General features: G+C 47.0%; 1 protein-coding gene across 1 annotated transcript in view; it reads left to right on the top strand.

Annotated features, from left to right (window-relative positions):
* Positions 1-18,788, top strand: part of LOC115102025 (dedicator of cytokinesis protein 3-like) — a 135,813-nt gene that overhangs the window by 103,121 nt on the left and 13,904 nt on the right. Inside the window, 11 exon segments of the mRNA XM_065006042.1 lie at positions 357-482; positions 4,559-4,683; positions 4,843-5,005; positions 5,157-5,263; positions 5,370-5,541; positions 5,665-5,762; positions 6,107-6,190; positions 6,413-6,513; positions 8,527-8,608; positions 9,416-9,586; positions 18,455-18,647. Of these exon segments, the coding sequence (XP_064862114.1) occupies positions 357-482; positions 4,559-4,683; positions 4,843-5,005; positions 5,157-5,263; positions 5,370-5,541; positions 5,665-5,762; positions 6,107-6,190; positions 6,413-6,513; positions 8,527-8,608; positions 9,416-9,586; positions 18,455-18,647 (1,422 nt within the window).

Raw genomic sequence — 18,788 nt, 5'->3', positions numbered from 1 at the left:
TAAATACCCCTCTATTCCTCCCTCCTCTCTTTCTCTCTCTTTCATTCTCTCTCTCCTCTCTCTTTCTCTATCCCTTATCCTTCTCCTCCCTCTCCCTTCTCTTCCTCTTTTCCCATACCTCCTCCCTCCCTCCTCTCCATCCCCTCCTTCACTCCCTCCCTTCACTCCCTCCCCCCCTTCTCCTCCCTCTCCCTTCTCTTCCTCTTTCCCATACCTCCCTCCCTCCCTCCCCTCCCTCCCTCCCTCCCTCCTCCCTCCCTCCTCCCTCCCCTCCCTCCTCCTCTCCATCCCCTCCTTCACTCCCTCCTTCACTCCTCCCTTCACCCCTCTCTCCCTCCCTCTCCATCACTTCCCAGGCCTCATCATCTCTCTACAGCTGCTGCGGGGGGAGCTGGATCAGATCAGGAGGGAGAACCAGGCTGTGTTCAGCAGGGCTCTGGCCATCACACGCAAACTGGGCTTCCCTGATGTCATCATGCCAGGTGAGGGGTAGGGGATAGGGAGTAGTTGGTAGGGGATAGGGAGTAAAGGGTAGGGTGTAGGGGATAGGGAGTAGTTGGTAGGGTGTAGGGGATGGGGAGTAGAGGGTAGGGGATAGGGAGTAGTTGGTAGGGTGTAGGGGATGGGGAGTAGAGGGTAGGGGATAGGGAGTAGAGGGTAGGGTGTAGGGGATAGGGAGTAGAGGGTAGGGTGTAGGGGGAGTAGAGGGTAGGGTGTAGGGAGTAGAGGGTAGGGGATAGGGAGTAGAGGGTAGGGATAGGGAGTAGAGGGTAGGGATAGGGAGTAGAGGGTAGGGGATAGAGGGTAGGGTGTAGGGAGTAGAGGGTAGGGTGTAGGGGATAGGGAGTAGAGGGTGGGGTGTAGGGGATAGGGGTAGAGGGTAGGGAGTAGAGGGTAGGGTGTAGGGAGTAGTTGGTAGGGTGTAGGGGATAGGGAGTAGTTGGTAGGAGATAGGGGGTAGAGGGTAGGGTGTAGGGAGTAGAGGGTAGGGTGTAGGGAGTAGAGGGTAGGGTGTATGGGATAGGGATTAGAGGGTAGGGTGTAGGGAGTAGAGGGTAGGGTGTAGGGGATAGGGAGTAGAGGGTAGGGGATAGGGAGTAGAGGATAGGGTGTAGGGGATAGGGAGTAGAGGGTAGGGGATAGGGAGTAGAGGGTAGGGGATAGGGAGTAGGGGTAGGGGATAGGGAGTAGAGGGTAGGGTGTAGGGGTAGAGGATAGGGAGTAGGGGGTAGGGGGTAGGGAGGGGTAGGGGATAGGGAGTAGTTGGTAGGGGATAGGGAGTAGAGGGTAGGGGATAGGGAGTAGAGGGTAGGGGATAGGAAGTAGAGGGTAGGGGATAGGGAGTAGAGGGTAGGGTAGAGGGTAGGGTGTAGGGGGTAGAGGGTAGGGGATAGGGAGTAGAGGGTAGGGGGTAGGGAGTAGAGGGTAGGGGATAGGGAGTAGAGGGTAGGGAGTAGAGGGTAGGGGATAGGGAGTAGTTGGTAGGGGATAGGGAGTAGAGGGTAGGGGAGTAGGGGTAGGGTGTAGGGGTAGGGATAGGGAGTAGAGGGTAGGGGGTAGGGAGTAGAGGGTAGGGGATAGGGAGTAGAGGGTAGGGCGTAGGGGGTAGGGGATAGGGAGTAGTTGGTAGGGGATAGGGAGTAGAGGTTAGGGTGTAGGGAGTAGAGGGTAGGGTGTAGGGGTAGAGGGTAGGGTGTAGGGGATAGGGAGTAGAGGGTAGGGGGTAGAGGGTAGGGGGTAGGGGATAGGGAGTAGAGGGTAGGGGATAGGGAGTAGAGGGTAGGGGATAGGGAGTAGAGGGTCGGGGATATGGAGTAGAGGGTAGGGGGTAGGGAGTAGTTGGTAGGGGATAGGGAGTAGTTGGTAGGGGATAGGGAGTAGAGGTTAGGGTGTAGGGAGTAGAGGGTAGGCTGTAGGGAGTAGGGGATAGGGAGTAGTTGGTAGGGGATAGGGAGTAGAGGTTAGGGTGTAGGGAGTAGAGGGTAGGGTGTAGGGGGTAGGGAGTAGAGGGTAGGGGGTAGAGGGTAGGGGGTAGGGGATAGGGAGTAGAGGGTAGGGGTAGAGGGGTAGAAGGTAGGGGGTAGGGGATAGGGAGTAGAGGGTAGGATGTAGGGAGTAGAGGGGAGGGTGTAGGGGATAGGGAGTAGAGGGTAGGGAGTAGAGGGTAGGGGTAGGGGTAGGGGATAGGGAGTAGAGGGTAGGGTGTAGTGGGTAGAGGGTAAGGTGTAGGGGATATGGAGTAGAGGGTAGGGGGTAGGGGGTAGGAGAAAGGGAGTAGAGGGTAGGGTGTAGGGGATAGGGAGTAGAGGGTAGGGGTAGAGGGTAGGGGGTAGGGGAAAGGGAGTAGAGGGTAGGGTGTAGGGTGTAGGGTGTAGGGAGTAGAGGGTAGGGGGTAGGGGATAGGGAGTAGAGGGTAGGGGGGTAGGGAAAGGGAGTAGAGGGTAGGGTGTAGGGAGTAGAGGGTAGGGGGTAGAGGGTAGGGGATAGGGAGTAGAGGGTAGGGTGTAGGGGGTAGAAGGTAGGGTGTAGGGGATAGGGAGTAGAGGGTAGGGGGTAGATGGTAGGGGGTAGGGGAAAGGGGTAGAGGGTAGGGGGTAGAGGGTAGGGTGTAGGGGATAGGGAGTAGAGGGTAGGGGGTAGGGGAAAGGAGTAGAGGGTAGGGGGTAGAGGGTAGGGGGTAGAGGGTAGCGGGTAGGGGATAGGGAGTAGAGGGTAGGGGTAGAGGGTAGGGGGTAGAGGGTAGGGAGTAGAGGGTAGGGTGTAGACAGTAGGGAGAAAGGAGGAGTTCCAGCAAATAGGGTTTGTGTTTCATTCTAGGGAAGTTATTATTTAAAGGGGGATAAGCAGATGTTCAGAAGGACACCAGTTTCATTGACACAGTTGGAAACCAGTCTCAGTCCAAAATGCTCAAAATCAGATGTTTCACTTGAAATAAACCCTCAGCAGGAGCTAGGCCTATACTGAAGAGAATGTAGGCTAGGTGTTTCCTACTTTCGACAACATTTGGGTCAGAGGCTTAAAGAGATTCTCTGGTGCTTTTGTATACTTTTTAGCCAGTAGTTCTGACAGTAGCACCCACGAGCCAAAAGTGGTCTCCGAAAATTGCGTACTATGTCACATATATTTAAGATATGTTCTCTCTCTTTCGCTCTCTCTCAATTAAATTTGCTTTATTGGCATGACGTAACAATGTACATATTGCCAAAGCTTATTTTGGATATTTACAATATTAAGATAATAAGAATCAAAATTGTCAACGGGACAACAGTAACAACAATAACCAAGGACCAAAATAACCATACATTGAACAATAACAATAAGCATACAGTAGAGGACATGTGCATGTTGATTGGTCTGTCAGACACTGTCCCTCATCTTATGGCTGGCAGCTCTCTCTCTCTCTGCTGTGTCCATTGAGCCGTTGGGCCTGCCCTGCAACCTCATTGGATAACGCTGGGCAGGCCTCTTGGTAACTGTCATTCAAATTCTGTCACTCATTGGCTATAACTCAAATTACTAGAGGGCTGGCCCACGTGGGGGGGAACGTATGGAAATGGCGTGGCACAGCTTTGGGAAATCAGTTGCTTTCAAACTAGGGATTTTGTGGCTAAATGAGGTAAGACAGTAATTATTCTCATAGATTATGCATGTAGGAACAACACATTGACACATCCAGGAGACTAAAACAATGATTTCTTAGTTGCCAAAGTACCGGAGCATGTCTTTAAACTGTGACCATTTGTAAACAAACAACAGAGAGCTTCAAAGATTCTGTCAAAGGAGTGAAGGGCCATAAAGTGTGTGTTTGTTTCATCATTTGGCATCACTCTTTTAGGGTTCCATTGAGATGAATACTACAGAGTACACACACACACACACACACACACACACCCTCCACTTCCTTTCACTCCGATTTAAAATACCTCCCGATACCCCTGTCAGTGACTCATCTGTCCCCAAGGAAATGAGAAAGATATAAATAACAGTAATCTGATCTTATAAATAACTGCAATATCTTCTTTCACTGTAGTCATTGATATCTTTTCCATTAAGCACTGACTCACATGGGGTGCTGAGACAGTTATTATGAGCTACTGTGTATATTAGAACAGGAGGGCCATTTTTTATTGACAAGAACAATAATGTTTGGTGTCAGCGCCGCATCCTAATTCATAATGTCCACACTTATCTGAGCTACCCAGGATCCCTTAGTTTTTCGAGCCAGATGGCTTACTTCCGCAATCTTTGACTGCTGTAGTTTAAGACGTTGCCTATAGGCATACATAGCTCCACGTTCGGGGATATCCCAGACTTAGGATCACTTGAGGCTGAGGTAAATTATAGAAGGCAAAAACCACAGAGTATAAAGTAAAGATAAACTAACAATTCCATGCACATGAAACATTAATTTGGTTCTGTCCTAGGCTTCGAACTTGTAGAGATGTTATTGTCTCGTGGGCATTCTAAGGCCTGTTCCTCTGAACTGTAGGGACACTGTAGAGAGAGAATTCTCTAGAACAGAACACTGTCATGGCTTGACTGTGTGTCCTTATCCTAGGTGACATTCGTAATGACCTGTACCTGACCCTGGAGCGAGGGGACTTTGAGAGGGGGGGCAAGAGTGTCCAGAAAAATATTGAGGTCACTGTGTATGTACTTTACGCCGATGGGGACACACTCAAGGTAACAGAGAACATTTCTGTTGGTTTGTCGTAATTGATTTGGATTTCATGATTTCAACCATTTGACAGACCATTACACCATTATCCATCTATCTATCTATCCATTCACCCACCCATCCATTCTAAAGAGTGCCTGTCCTTTCTCTATTCCCCACATCAGGACTGTATCAGTCTGGGTAGTGGGGAGCCCAACACCAGTGAACACCGCTCTTTTGTCCTGTACCACAACAACAGCCCTCGCTGGAGTGAGATGATTAAACTACCCATCCCCATAGACCGCTTCAGAGGATCACATCTGCGCTTTGAGTTCAGACACTGTTCCAGTATGTCAACAACACTGGACAGGATTTAGAAATAAAGTTATTATTGTTATCGTTATTATTAACTTGATAGCAATGCAGAATTGTGTCTGGTATTGTTTATGCTGTGTAGATGGCATAAACTATACAGTAATTCCTTTGTGTCTCTCCTCAGCTAAAGACAAAGGGGAGAAGAAGCTGTTTGGTTTTGCCTTCACTCCTCTGATGAGGGAGGATGGGACCACGCTGTCAGACGAGAGCCATGAGCTCTATGTCTATAAGGTGCGGTCATAGACGACACAGACATGCACACACAGGCTTACATATTCTACATTATTCTCTGTAATTTCTATCTAACACGTTTCTCTGTTGTGCCTTTGTTGCCCAGTGTGATGAGAATACAACTTTCAGTAACCAGGGCCTGTACCTGAGCATGCCCTGCTGTAAAGAGGACTTCAACAGCTGCCCCAACCTGCCCTCCACCCTGCCCTTCCAGAGGAACCCCAAGGAGACCTTCTGGGTCTCCACACAGCTCTGCTCCACCAAGCTCACTCAGAACGGTAAGGCCAGCTCACTACACTGTACATCTCACCACACTCTATAACAGAGAATTCACAAGCCTTGATCTTTACCCAGAGCTTCACACATGTTTTTGTGTCTGTTCTATTCTGCTCTTTTCCCAGTGGACCTCCTGGCTCTGCTGAACTGGAAAGCCCACCCTGACAAGGTGTTAGATATCTTGGGTCAACTACGCCACATCAACGGAGAGGAGATTGTCAAGGTAACACTCTTATTCAATCAATACATCTAGGAAAGACTCCTCTTTGTTGTTTGGCCAAACACTAACAGATCTGTGACCAGTCTATGTTATTGGGTTTGGAGAACTATGATGGTGTAATGCACGTGTCAAACTCATTCCACGGATGGCCGAGTGTCTGCGGGTGTTTGCTCCTCCCTTGTACTTGACTGATGAATTAAGGTCACTAATTTGTAAGCAACTCCCCTCACCTGGTTGTCTAGGCTTTAATTGAGAGGAAAAAACAAAAACCTGTGGACGCTAGGGCCTCCATGGAATGAGTCTGACACCCCTGCTTTAATGATTGAGCTGGCTCTTCTCCCCTGCAGTTCCTACGAGATGTCCTGGATACACTATTTTGTCTCCTGGATGACAACACAGATAAATACGGACCACTGGTTTTCCAGTCATTGGTATGTCAAGGTGGAGAGACCAACCACATTTAATGTAATGGAATGTAGTGTGTGTGTGTTTATGTATGTGTGTGACTCACATGTGTGAGAGTGTGCACACATGCGTGAATGCATGCATGACTGCATGTGGTGTGGCTGCAGCATACTCATATTTTCTCCAGTATGGCTAAACCCTATCTTATGTTTCCCCCCCTGTCTGTCTGTCTGTCTTTGTGCACTCAGGTGTTTATCATCAACCTGCTCAGGGACAGTCGTTTCTACCACTTCCGGCCTGTTATGGAGGCATACATACAGAACCACTTTGCAGGAGCTCTGGCCTACAAGTAATGAACCACTTACGGTCAGGTCCAAAATTATTGGCACCCTTGATAAAGACAAACAAATAAGACTGTATAAAATAAATAAATAATATATTGAGCTATAGTGCATTCTGAAATTATTCGGACCCCTTTAACTTTTTCCACAGTTACATTACAGCCTTATTCTAAAATAGAGTAAATTGTTTTTTTTTCTCATCAGTCTACACACAATACCCAATGACAAAGCAAAAACAGGTTTTTAGATATTTTTGAAAATGTACAAAAACATTTTTTTTGATAATATCACATTTACTTAAGTATTCGGTCTGTTGACAGACCCTTTACTCAGTACTTTGTGAAGCACCTTTCGCAGTGATTACAGCTTCGAGTCGTCTTGGGGATGACGCTACAAGCTTGGCACATCTGTATTTGGGGAGTTTCTCCCATTCTTCTCTGCAGATCTTATCAAGCTCTGTCAGGTTGGATGGGGAGCTTCACTGCACAGCTATTTTCAGGTCTCTCCAGAGTTGTTCTATCGGGTTCAAGTCCGGGCTCTGGCTGGGCCACTCAAGGACATTCAGAGACTTGTCCCGAAGCCACTCCTGCATTGTCTTGGCTGTGTGCTGAATGTCATTGTCAGACCAGAGAATCTTGTTTCTCATGGTCTGAGAGTCTTTAGGTGCCTTTTGGCAAACTCCAAGCAGGCTGTCATGTGCCTTTTACTAAGGAGTGGCTTCCATCTGGACATTCTACCATAAAGGCCTAATTGGTGGTGCTGCAGAGATGGTTGTCCATCTGGAAGCTTCTCCCATCTGCACAGAGGAACTCTGGAGCCATGTCAGAGTGACCATCGGGTTCTTGGTCACATCACTGACCAAGGCCCTTCTCCCCCGATTGCTCAGTTTGGCCAGGAAGCCAGCTCTAGGAAGAGTCTTGGTGGTTCCAAACTTCTTCCACTTAAAAATGATGGAGGCCACTGTGTTCTCCACACCCCCCTCCCCCCCCCCCATACACACACACACACACAGGGCACAGACGTCCATTCAATGTCTATTTCACATTGGTTCAACGCAATTTCATAAAAATTACGTTGAAACGACATTGATTCAACCAGTGTGTTCCCAGTGTCATCCAACAAATATAAATGCCTGGAGTTTGCTTAAAGGTATTGGCACTTGGATTGGAAGCGGTGCTATAGTCAGATGATATGAAAATAGAGCTCTTTGCCTGTTCACACAAGTGGTGGGTTTGGCGTCAACATGAGAATGCATGAGCAGAAAATAACCCCATACCTACTTTAAAATATGGTGTTGGATCTTTGATGTTATGGGGCTATTTTGCTTTTTAAGGTCATGAACTTTACTCTGTACCAGGACAAAAACCTGGTTACCTCGGCCAGGAGGCTAAAACCTGGCCGCAATTGGATCTTCCAGCAAGACAATAACCCCAAGCACACATCAAAATCCACAATGAAATGGTTCATTGGCCGGAAAAAATAACATTTACAATGGCCATTTCAGTCTCCGGTCTTGTCTCCGGTCTTGAAACCCCTTGAAAACCTGCAGTTTAAATTGAAGAAGGCAGCCGGAGGAAATCAAGGATCTGGAAGGATTCTGTATGGAGGGAGGGTCTAAGATCCCTCCCAACGTGTTCTCCAACTCATAAAACTTTAGACAATATAATCTGAAGCCACAGTGGATCAGGGGAGGTTTCCAGATGGATGAAGACTAGATATATCTTATGACAGGGAATCATCAATATGTGTTGATATGTTTGCATTGCAGAATACTGACATGAATTATGACACAGAGGTTTGCTCTTTGATGCTGTAGTGGTCATGTAAAGGTATACTGTATTACAAGGCCTAAAGAAAGGACACAACCAAACTCAAACCACACTACACATAATATATAATAATATCTTTATCAAGGGTGCCAATAATCTTGGACCTGACTATGACACCAGTGTACATTTTCTTTGTCTTATATGGCCATGGAATACCCCATGTTTAACACTCTTTACTCTGTGTTCTTGTAGAGAGCTGATTCGCTGTCTGAAGTGGTACATGGACCGCTCTGCTGAGGTTGTCAGACAGGATCACATCCAGGAGGCCATGAGGGTAAGGCTCACATCATATCTGTTGTCAGACAGGATCACATCCAGGAGGCCATGATGGTAAGGCTCACATTACATCTGAGGTTGCCAGACAGGATCACATCCAGGAGGCCATGATGGTAAGGCTCACATCACATCTGAGGTTGTCAGACAGGACCACATCCAGGAGGCCATGATGGTAAGGCTCACATCACATCTCATCTGAGGTTGTCAGACAGGTCCACATCCAGGAGGCCTTGAAGATAAGGCTCCTTCACATCTGATGTCAGACAGGACCACATCCAGGAGGTCATGAGGGTAAGGCTCACATCACATCGAAGGTGGTCGGACAGGACCACATCCAGGAGGTCATGAGGGTAAAGCTCACGTCACATCAGGACATGAGAGGAGGTTTGGACAAACAGAGTGAACCCACACACTGTTAGACACTCCCAACATGCATTTCTTTACCAAACATGGAACGTTTAGACCTCACGCCTATAGATGAAAGGAAATATGACATGAATGTCAAATAGTATAATCTAAAGCCATGGTAGATCAGGGGAGGTTTCCAGATGGATGAAGACTAGAGATATCTTATGACAGGGAATCATCAATATGTGTTGATATGTTTGCATTGCAGAATACTGACATGAATTATGATACCAAGGTTTGCTCTTTGATGCTGTAGTGGTCATGTAAAGGTATACTGTATTACAAGGCCTAAAGAAAGGAACACAACCCAACTCAAACCACCACACTACACATAATATAAAGATAATTGTGTTTTACAGGTAATTGTATCCTATTTCGTCCTCTGTCCACCCTGCAGGCTCTGGAGTACCTGTTGAAGTTTATCGTCCAGTCTCGGATCCTGTACTCGCGAGCGACCTGTGGTATGGAGGAGGAGCTGTTCAGGGCCAGCATCCAGGAGCTCTTCCAGTCCATCCGCTTTGTGTTGAGTCTGGACAGCCGCAGCTCAGAGACCCTCGTCTTCACACAGGTCAGAACATCAGCACTTCCGGTCTGTCTCTAGCTTGTCTTTATCCCAGAAGGGATAACTACTTAGACAGATCAGTACATTTTGACTGGACTATTATAAGCTTATCGGCTCCTTTGTTCTTTGTGTTCATTTAGCTTTGATTCAATTGACATTCATTTGTCAATAATTTGTCATTGATTTCATGTATTGTTTAATTTCTTTGTTGCTTTCCTGTAAAGCACTTTAAATCTGTGAACGAAAAACGGTCCACCTCTTTCTCTAATTGTATTTTTATGTATTTTGTAAGAAGAAAAAACCCCGCTTCTCATGATAGCCAATTAAATCTTGTCTCATCACTGCAACTCCCCAACGGGCTCGGGAGAAGCAAAGGTCAAGTCGTCAGTCATCCGAAACATGACCTGCCTAACAGCGCTTCTTAACACCCACCCACACCAATTTGTCGGAGGAAACACCGTTCAACTGACAACCGAAATCAGCCTGCAGGCGCCCGGCCCGCCAAATAGAGTCGCTAGAGCGCGAAGAGCCAAGTAAAACCCCCCCCGGCCAAACCCTCCCCTAACAAGGACGACGCTGGGCCAATTGTGCTCCGCCCTATGGGGATCTTGGACACGGCCGATTGTGACACAGCCTGGGATCAAACCCAGGTCAAGCACCTCGATGCAGTGCCTTGAGCCACTCGGGAGGCCCCTCTTTCTCAATTTTCAAACAGAAATGGGGTGTGCCTTTGCCTATGCTATGATCAACATAGCTTGTTTGTTATCTACCCTAGCCACTGTAGCTAGCCAGTAACTCCTCCAGTATGTGCTGTCATTTCACAGGATTTGTTTTTGAACAGAAGCTGTAGAGATCAGTAATACATGGCACTTCTGTAGCCATATATCTTATTCCTCTTTTTTTAAAGCATTAAATTACCTGGTATAATGGTGCACTGATCAGTTACAGTTTAAAGCTATTATTTTTGAATTTTTGCCCAAAGTCGACCTTTAATGCATATATAATTCAGTGGAGGCTGGTGGGAGGAGAGATAGGACTGGCTCATTGTAATTGCTGAAATGGAATAAATGGAACGGTATCACACATTGTCACAGGCCTGCTCATAGCCTGTGGCAAAAATGAGGGGACGCGAACAACAGGTATAGGCCAATTAAAATGTTTTCTTTATTGTAAACAAAACTATTAACTTTAAACTAAGAAAAAGGAATGAGGTGTGGAAGTATCATAATGTAAGGTGTATGTAAAGTCATGGATGCGTGAATCTGTGTGTGTGAATGACTGAGTGAAAACTATGCAAAAATTTAAAAAACATTTAAAAAAAACAGGTTCATACCTGGAGGAGCGGAGAGAGAGAGGTGATTAGTGACAGTTTAAATACTCTGATCCCAGGTGACTCCAATCACTAACGACCCTCCTCTGCCTGCAGGAGGAACCGCCCCTGCAATGCAGAGGAGGAGCCGTGACACCCCCCTCCTAAAAATGAGGGTCCCACCCTCAACCCACATTCCTCCAACATATTCAAAACAATTCAAATCCCCCCCCACAAAAAAAAGGTCCCAGCTCCTAGTAGTAGCCCCGTGTCCCCCAACTGACTGTCCGCCCCTCAAACTCGGCAGCCCTGGTACCTGGGGAGCAATTTAAGAGGAAAGAGGCGCAGTCTCTTAAAGGAGCACGGGACAGAGCATCAGCAATGTTATTATCCTTACCACTAATGTGTCTAATATCAAGGTTGAATGGTTGCAAGAACGAAGCCCAACGCATCAGGCGCTGGTTGGGATTTTGCAGGGACCTCAGACAAATAAGTGGGTTAGCGATGGAGTGTCAGAAAACAAAACAGGGTAGTTTCTAATAAGAGCTACCAATTCATCACGTTTCTCAGAATCTAAATGATCTACAAAAACCAAGGTTTTGCAAAGTCTGGGAGTTTTTCAACCGACCTTGTAAGACCTCATCTGAAACCCTAACGTCCTCTTCTCCCCCTCCACCAAATTAAAGCCACAAGATGCAGTGACTGGAGCAGCAGTCAACGCTGACCTCACTGCTGGAGTGCCTTCTACTTTGCTTAGATCACGGGAGTGATAACATTTTAACAGGTTCACATGGCATAATTTAGAGGACTTCCTATGACCAGGGGTTTCAATGAGATAGATTTGAACTGACACTTTACGCAACACAATGAAAGGACCACAATATTTTGCCTGAAATGGTGAACTTACAAGAGGCAGAAGAGCAAGTACACGATCACCGGGACTAAACTCACGCAGCTCAGCCTGTCCGTCATATTTCAGTTTCATTTTCCGTTGAGAAGATTTTAGTTTCTTTCGCCAGTTCACCAGCCCTATACAACTTTAACCTAAAACCATTTACATAGTCAATAAGGTTCTGAGGTGGTTCCTCAGGCAAACAACCATCCTGCAACATTGCTAAAGGCCCACGCACCTTATGACCAAACACTAAGTCATTTGGGCTAAACCCTGTGCTTTCCTGCACTACTTCACGAGCAGCTAGTAACAGCCAAGGTAACCCCTCCTCCCAATCTGCAGACAGTTCTGTACAGTATGCACGAAGCAAGGATTTTAAAGTTTGATGAAAACGTTCCAAAGCTCCCTGGCTCTGGGCATGGAACGCAGTAGACTTTGTGTTTAACTTTAAGCTGTTTGAGAACCTGAGCAAATAAAGATCTGACTGGATGATTTTTGGAAATAAATAAATAAATTGAGTTAACGCTTTAACTACTGATTTTGAAGTTATGGTACGCAAGGAAAAAGCTGCCTGATATCTGGTTGCTTGACACATAACAGTTAATAAGTAGCTATGACCTGACTTGGACCTTGGTAAAGTCCCAACACAATCGATAATAAGATGCTCAAAAGGTTGCCCTATGGCTGGTATTGGATACCAAGGTGCTGGCTTTACAACCTGGTTTGACTTGCTTGTGCGCTGACACGTATCATAAGTTTTAATAAACTGAGATACATCCCGCTTTAAAACGTGGCCAGAAAAAAATAACGAAGTACGCGATCATAAGTTTTACGAACACCCATATGCCACATCACCATGTGAAGTTTGCAACACTTTATTTCGCAAAGTAGGAGGTACAACTATTTGAAAGACTGGTTCTCCTAGACCCTGATCATAGTGTGGAACCCATTTCCTGACCAACAGCCCATCAAGAAGAAAATAACACTGGGCACTAATCCTCACCACTGAATCAGGAACAACTTTATCAAACAGATCAGCCAAGTTAGTATCAGCCTTTTGCTCAGCCATCAATGAATCTCTAGAACTAGTCAACTGTTCTGTCTGGAGTTTGACTGGCAACTCAAGACTTTCTGGCTTACTCTCAATCTCCTTACGAGAGGCCGCGCGGGTAAACGCACAAACTGGAAATACCTCAGGAGAATACACACAGTTTTGATCCGGAGATTCCCTTGCAGGTGACACTGAAGGCTGCTTCTTACAGATGTTTAGTTTGCCATCTGCCCACACCTTACTACCTGCCAAGTCATTCCCCAAAATCATGTGGACTCCCTCTACTGGCAACTGGGGTCTAACCCCAACATCTACATCACCCTCTACCAGACCACATTTTAGGGTAACTTCATGTAAAGGATAAGAGAATGGAACTAAACCCATACCACATACCATTACACAACTGCTAGCATCAGACTCTTTAGAGAATGGAACTAAACCCATACCACATACCATTACACAACTGCCAGTATCAGACTCTTTAGAGAATGGAACTAAACCCATACCACATACCATTACACAACTGCTAGCATCAGACTCTTTAGAGAACGGAACTAAACCCATACCACATACCATTACACAACTGCCAGTATCAGACTCTTTAGAGAACGGAACTAAACCCATACCACATACCATTACACAACTGCCAGTATCAGACTCTTTAGAGAACGGAACTAAACCCATACCACATACCATTACACAACTGCCAGTATCAGACTCTTTAGAGAACGGAACTAAACCCATACCACATACCATGACACAACTGCCAGTATCAGACTCTTTAGAGAACGGAACTAAACCCATACCACATACCATTACACAACTGCCAGTATCAGACTCTTTAGAGAACGGAACTAAACCCATACCACATACCATTACACAACTGCCAGTATCAGACTCTTTAGAGAACGGAACTAAACCCATACCACATACCATGACACAACTGCCAGTATCAGACTCTTTAGAGAACGGAACTAAACCCATACCACATACCATGACACAACTGCCAGTATCAGACTCTTTAGAGAACGGAACTAAACCCATACCACATACCATTACACAACTGCCAGTATCAGACTCTTTAGAGAACGGAACTAAACCCATACCACATACCATGACACAACTGCCAGTATCAGACTCTTTAGAGAACGGAACTAAACCCATACCACATACCATGACACAACTGCCAGTATCAGACTCTTTAGAGAACGGAACTAAACCCATACCACATACCATGACACAACTGCCAGTATCAGACTCTTTAGAGAACGGAACTAAACCCATACCACATACCATTACACAACTGCCAGTATCAGACTCTTTAGAGAACGGAACTAAACCCATACCACATACCATTACACAACTGCCAGTATCAGACTCTTTAGAGAACGGAACTAAACCCATACCACATACCATGACACAACTGCCAGTATCAGACTCTTTAGAGAATGGAACTAAACCCATACCATGACACAACTGCCAGTATCAGACTCTTTAGAGAACGGCAAAACAGATTCCAGAATAAAATCATCTAAAGCTCCAGTGTCTCTTAAGATCTTGATTGAAACATTTTGGTTGCCATCTACCAGGGACACGACACCATCTGATGTAAAGGCTGAAAAATCACAGTGGGAAGACTGAGAATCAAACTCAACGAGTGGCTGAAAAAGCTCACCATGGTGGTCAGAGGCTGCAACAGGACTTGCCATCACAGCAGGTTTAACTTGACCCGATATGCCTCTGGCACAAGCTCGTAGACCTTCAGAACTGCTGATTTAACTTTAGCAAAAACTTTACTGTCAGCTACACTCAGTGCTGTAAAATCCTCACGTGCTTTACCTGTAAGTATACATTGCAACAACATAGTCATGTCCAAATCTGACCAAGCTCTAGCTTCCGCAATACGCTCAAATAAAGCAAAGTATGTGTCTGGATCTGACTCAAATTTAGGCAACAAACAAAGATTCTGTGAAACAACAAAATGTGGAAGTCCTTCAGGTCTATTGGCATTTCTCAATCGCTCTATCTCTAACTGCATTTGCAACAGCTCCCTTTGCTGCTCAAAAGTTAATGAAGGGCTAGACTGAAAACCTGCACCCTCACTTCGCAAGGCACTGTATGTGTGTATATATATATATATATACATACACAGCAAAAAAAGGACAGTCTTTAAAAGATACTTTGATTTTTACGAATAATCTTCACAGATCTTCATTGTAAAGGGTTTAAACACTGTGTCCCATGCTTGTTCAATGAACCATAAACAATTAATGAACATGCACCTGTGGAACGGTCGCTAAGACGTAAAACAGCTTACAAACGGTATGCAATTAAGGTCACAGTTATGAAAACTTAGGACATTAAAGAGTCCTTTCTACTGACTCTGGAAAAACACCAAAAGAAAGATGCCAAGGGTCCCTGCTCATCTGCGTGAACGTGCCTTAGGCATGCTGCAAGGAGGCATGAGGACTGCAGATGTGGCCAGGGCGATAAATTGCAATGTCCGTACTGTGAGTCGCCTAAGACAGCGCTACAGGGAGACAGGACGGACAGCTGATCGTCCTCACCATGGCAGACCACGTATAACAACACCTGCACAGGACCGGTCCATCTGAACATCACACCTACGGGACAGGTACAGGATGGCAACAACAACTGCCGAGTTACACCAGGAACGCACAGTCCCTTCCATCAGTGCTCAGACTGTCTGCAATAGGGCTTGTAGGCCGGTTGTAAGGCAGGTCCTCACCAGACATCACCGGCAACAACGTCGCCTATGGGCACAAACTCACCTTCGCTGGACCAGACAGGACTGGCAGAAAGTGCTGTTCACGGACGAGTCGCGGTTTTGTCTCACCAGGGGTGATGATCGGATTTCTGTTTATCGTTTAAGGAATGAGCGTTACACCGAGGCCTGTACTCTGGAGCGGGATCGATTTGGAGGTGGAGGGTCCGTCGTCTGGGGCGGTGTCACAGCATCATCGGACTGAGCTTGTTGTCACTGCAGGCAATCTCAACTCTGTGCGTTACAGGGAAGACATCCTCCTTCCTCATGTGGTACCCTTCCCGCAGGCTCATCCTGACATGACCCTCCAGCATGACAATGCCACCAGCCACACTGCTCATTCCGTGCACGATTTCCTGCAAGACAGGAATGTCGGTGTTCTTCCATGGCCAGCAAAGAGCCCGGATCTCAACATCTGGGCCTGTTTGATCGGGGCTGTGTCCTCCCCCCAGAAATGTCCGGGACCTTGCAGGTGCTTTGGTGGAAGAGGGGGGTAACATCTCACAGCAAGAACTGGCAGACATATCAGTGTGGATGACGGATCACCACCTCAAGCTGAACCTCGGCAAGACGGAGCTGCTCTTCCTCCCGGGGAAGGACTGCCCGTTCCATGATCTCGCCATCACGGTTGACAACTCCATTGTGTCCTCCTCCCAGAGCGCTAAGAACCTTGGCGTGATCCTGGACAACACCCTGTCGTTCTCAACTAACATCAAGGCGGTGGCCCGTTCTTGTAGGTTCATGCTCTACAACATCCGCAGAGTACGACCCTGCCTCACACAGGAAGCAGCGCAGGTCCTAATCCAGGCACTTGTCATCTCCCGTCTGGATTACTGCAACTCGCTGTTGGCTGGGCTCCTTGCCTGTGCCATTAAACCCCTACAACTCATCCAGAACGCCGCAGCCCGTCTGGTGTTCAACCTTCCCAAGTTCTCTCACGTCACCCCGCTCCTCCGCTCTCTCCACTGGCTTCCAGTTGAAGCTCGCATCCGCTACAAGACCATGGTGCTTGCCTACGGAGCTGTGAGGGGAACGGCACCTCAGTACCTCCAGGCTCTGATCAGGCCCTATACCCAAACAAGGGCACTGCGTTCATCCACCTCTGGCCTGCTCGCCTCCCTACCACTGAGGAAGTACAGTTCCCGCGCAGCCCAGTCAAAACTGTTCGCTGCTCTGGCCCCCCAATGGTGGAACAAACTCCCTCACGACGCCAGGACAGCGGAGTCAATCACCACCTTCCGGAGACACCTGAAACCCCACCTCTTTCAGGAATACCTAGGATAGGATAAAGTAATCCTTCTCACCCCCTTAAAAGATTTAGATGCACTATTGTAAAGTGGCTGTTCCACTGGATGTCTTAAGGTGAACGCACCAATTTGTAAGTCGCTCTGGATAAGAGCGTCTGCTAAATGACTTAAATGTAATGTAAATGTACTAGCAGACTGACCCCAAAAAACACCAATTTCTCTAAGACCCTGCTCTAATCTAGTTTTAACACAACTCTAAGGCTACCTCTGAAGGAGCTTGAACAAAACTACTCAAAATGGAAGACATTTTCCTCAACCAATACAACTATTACAAATGCTAAAAAATAAACACAACTCACCTGCTGTCAGTCTGGGTTCAAGGACAGGAGCCACACCCCACTATCCTCCAAAAACAACTAACTAACTGGCCCTGGTCTTCATGCAGTTACATGTGGTGGGGTTTTAAGCACACAAAACCAGTGGAGTGGAAAAGACAACCAGTAACTGGCGGTCCCCCCCATAACCACGGAGGTGCTCCCGAGCCGATGTAAGGGAAAAGGGAAAGGGATGCTCTACCCACGTTCACTGCCCCCCCTCCATAACCACGAGGTGCTCAGAGCCGATGTAAGGGAAAAGGGAAAGGGATGCTCTACCCACGTTCACTGCCCCCCCATAACCACGGAGGTGCTCCAGAGCCGATGTAAGGGAAAAGGAAAGGGATGCTCTACCCACGTTCACTGCCCCCCCCATAACCACGGAGGTGCTCCAGAGCCGATGTAAGGGAAAAGGGAAAGGGATGCTCTACCCACGTTCACTGCCCCCCCCCCCCTCCATAACCACGGAGGTGCTCCAGAGCCGATGTAAGGGAAAAGGGAAAGGGATGCTCTACCCACGTTCACTGCCCCCCCCCTCCATAACAACGGAGGTGCTCCCGAGCCGATGTAAGGGAAAAGGGAAAGGGATGCTCTACCCACGTTCACAAAAATGAGGGGACGCGAACAACAGGTATAGGCCAATTAAAACATTTTCTTTATTGTAAACAAAACCATTAACTTTAAACTAAGAAAAGGGAATGAGGTGTGGAAGTATCATAATGTAAGGTGTATGTAAAGTCATGGATGCATGAATCTGTGTGTGTGTGTGTGTGAGAATGACTGAGTGAAAACTATGCAAAAAAACAACAACAAAAAACATTTTATTTTGATTCTGATCCGTCTTTTTACTGTTGTGATCAACTGCATGCTTTTCTATGGTAGACATGCTCCAAGTCTCTCTCGTCTCAGTTAGTCACAGCGCAACATTGTGTTGGTCACCCAGTGCAGCAGTTGCTCTCTGTCAGCTGTCAACCTCCCTCGATAAGATATGTGTTACCCTGCCCTGTTTTGGTTTACGTTCTTCTTATGGTCCTTTTAAGACGTATGTATCCCTGTATGGATGTTACAGTCCTAAAACTCCCTTATGGCATAGTGTCATTTACAAATGATCTAGACCAGCTTCTCCCCGTCTCTCTGCTCTTCTCTCTTTGCCTCTCTGTCTCCCTCTGTCTGTCTGTCTGTTCTCCTTCTTGTCTCTTCTCCTTGACCCTGTCAGGCGGCGTTATTGAACAGTTTCCCAGACATCTTTGACGAGCTGCTGCAGATGTTCACAGTGCAGGAGGTGGCTGAGTACGTCCGGGGCACGCTGGGGAGCATGCCCAGTACGGTGGACATCGGTCAGTCTATGGACGTGGTCAAACTGCAGTCTATCGCCCGCACCGTCGAGAGCAGGCTCTTCTTCTTCCCTGGTAAGACTGAAGACTACAGGACAGCTTTACTAACACCAAATGAAACTGTGAACACTGTTAGTTGCTCCTAAAGTGGGAATGTAATAGATTGTTTTACCTGTAACTGGTTCTTTGTCAGGACAAATCATCTAAAAGGCAAAG

The sequence above is a fragment of the Oncorhynchus nerka genome, linkage group LG20, assembly GCF_034236695.1.
Source record: "Oncorhynchus nerka isolate Pitt River linkage group LG20, Oner_Uvic_2.0, whole genome shotgun sequence".
In the NCBI taxonomy this organism is placed as follows: domain Eukaryota; kingdom Metazoa; phylum Chordata; class Actinopteri; order Salmoniformes; family Salmonidae; genus Oncorhynchus; species Oncorhynchus nerka.
The sequence above is the reverse complement of the archived record's forward strand: the minus strand, read 5'-3'. Positions and strand labels throughout refer to the sequence as shown.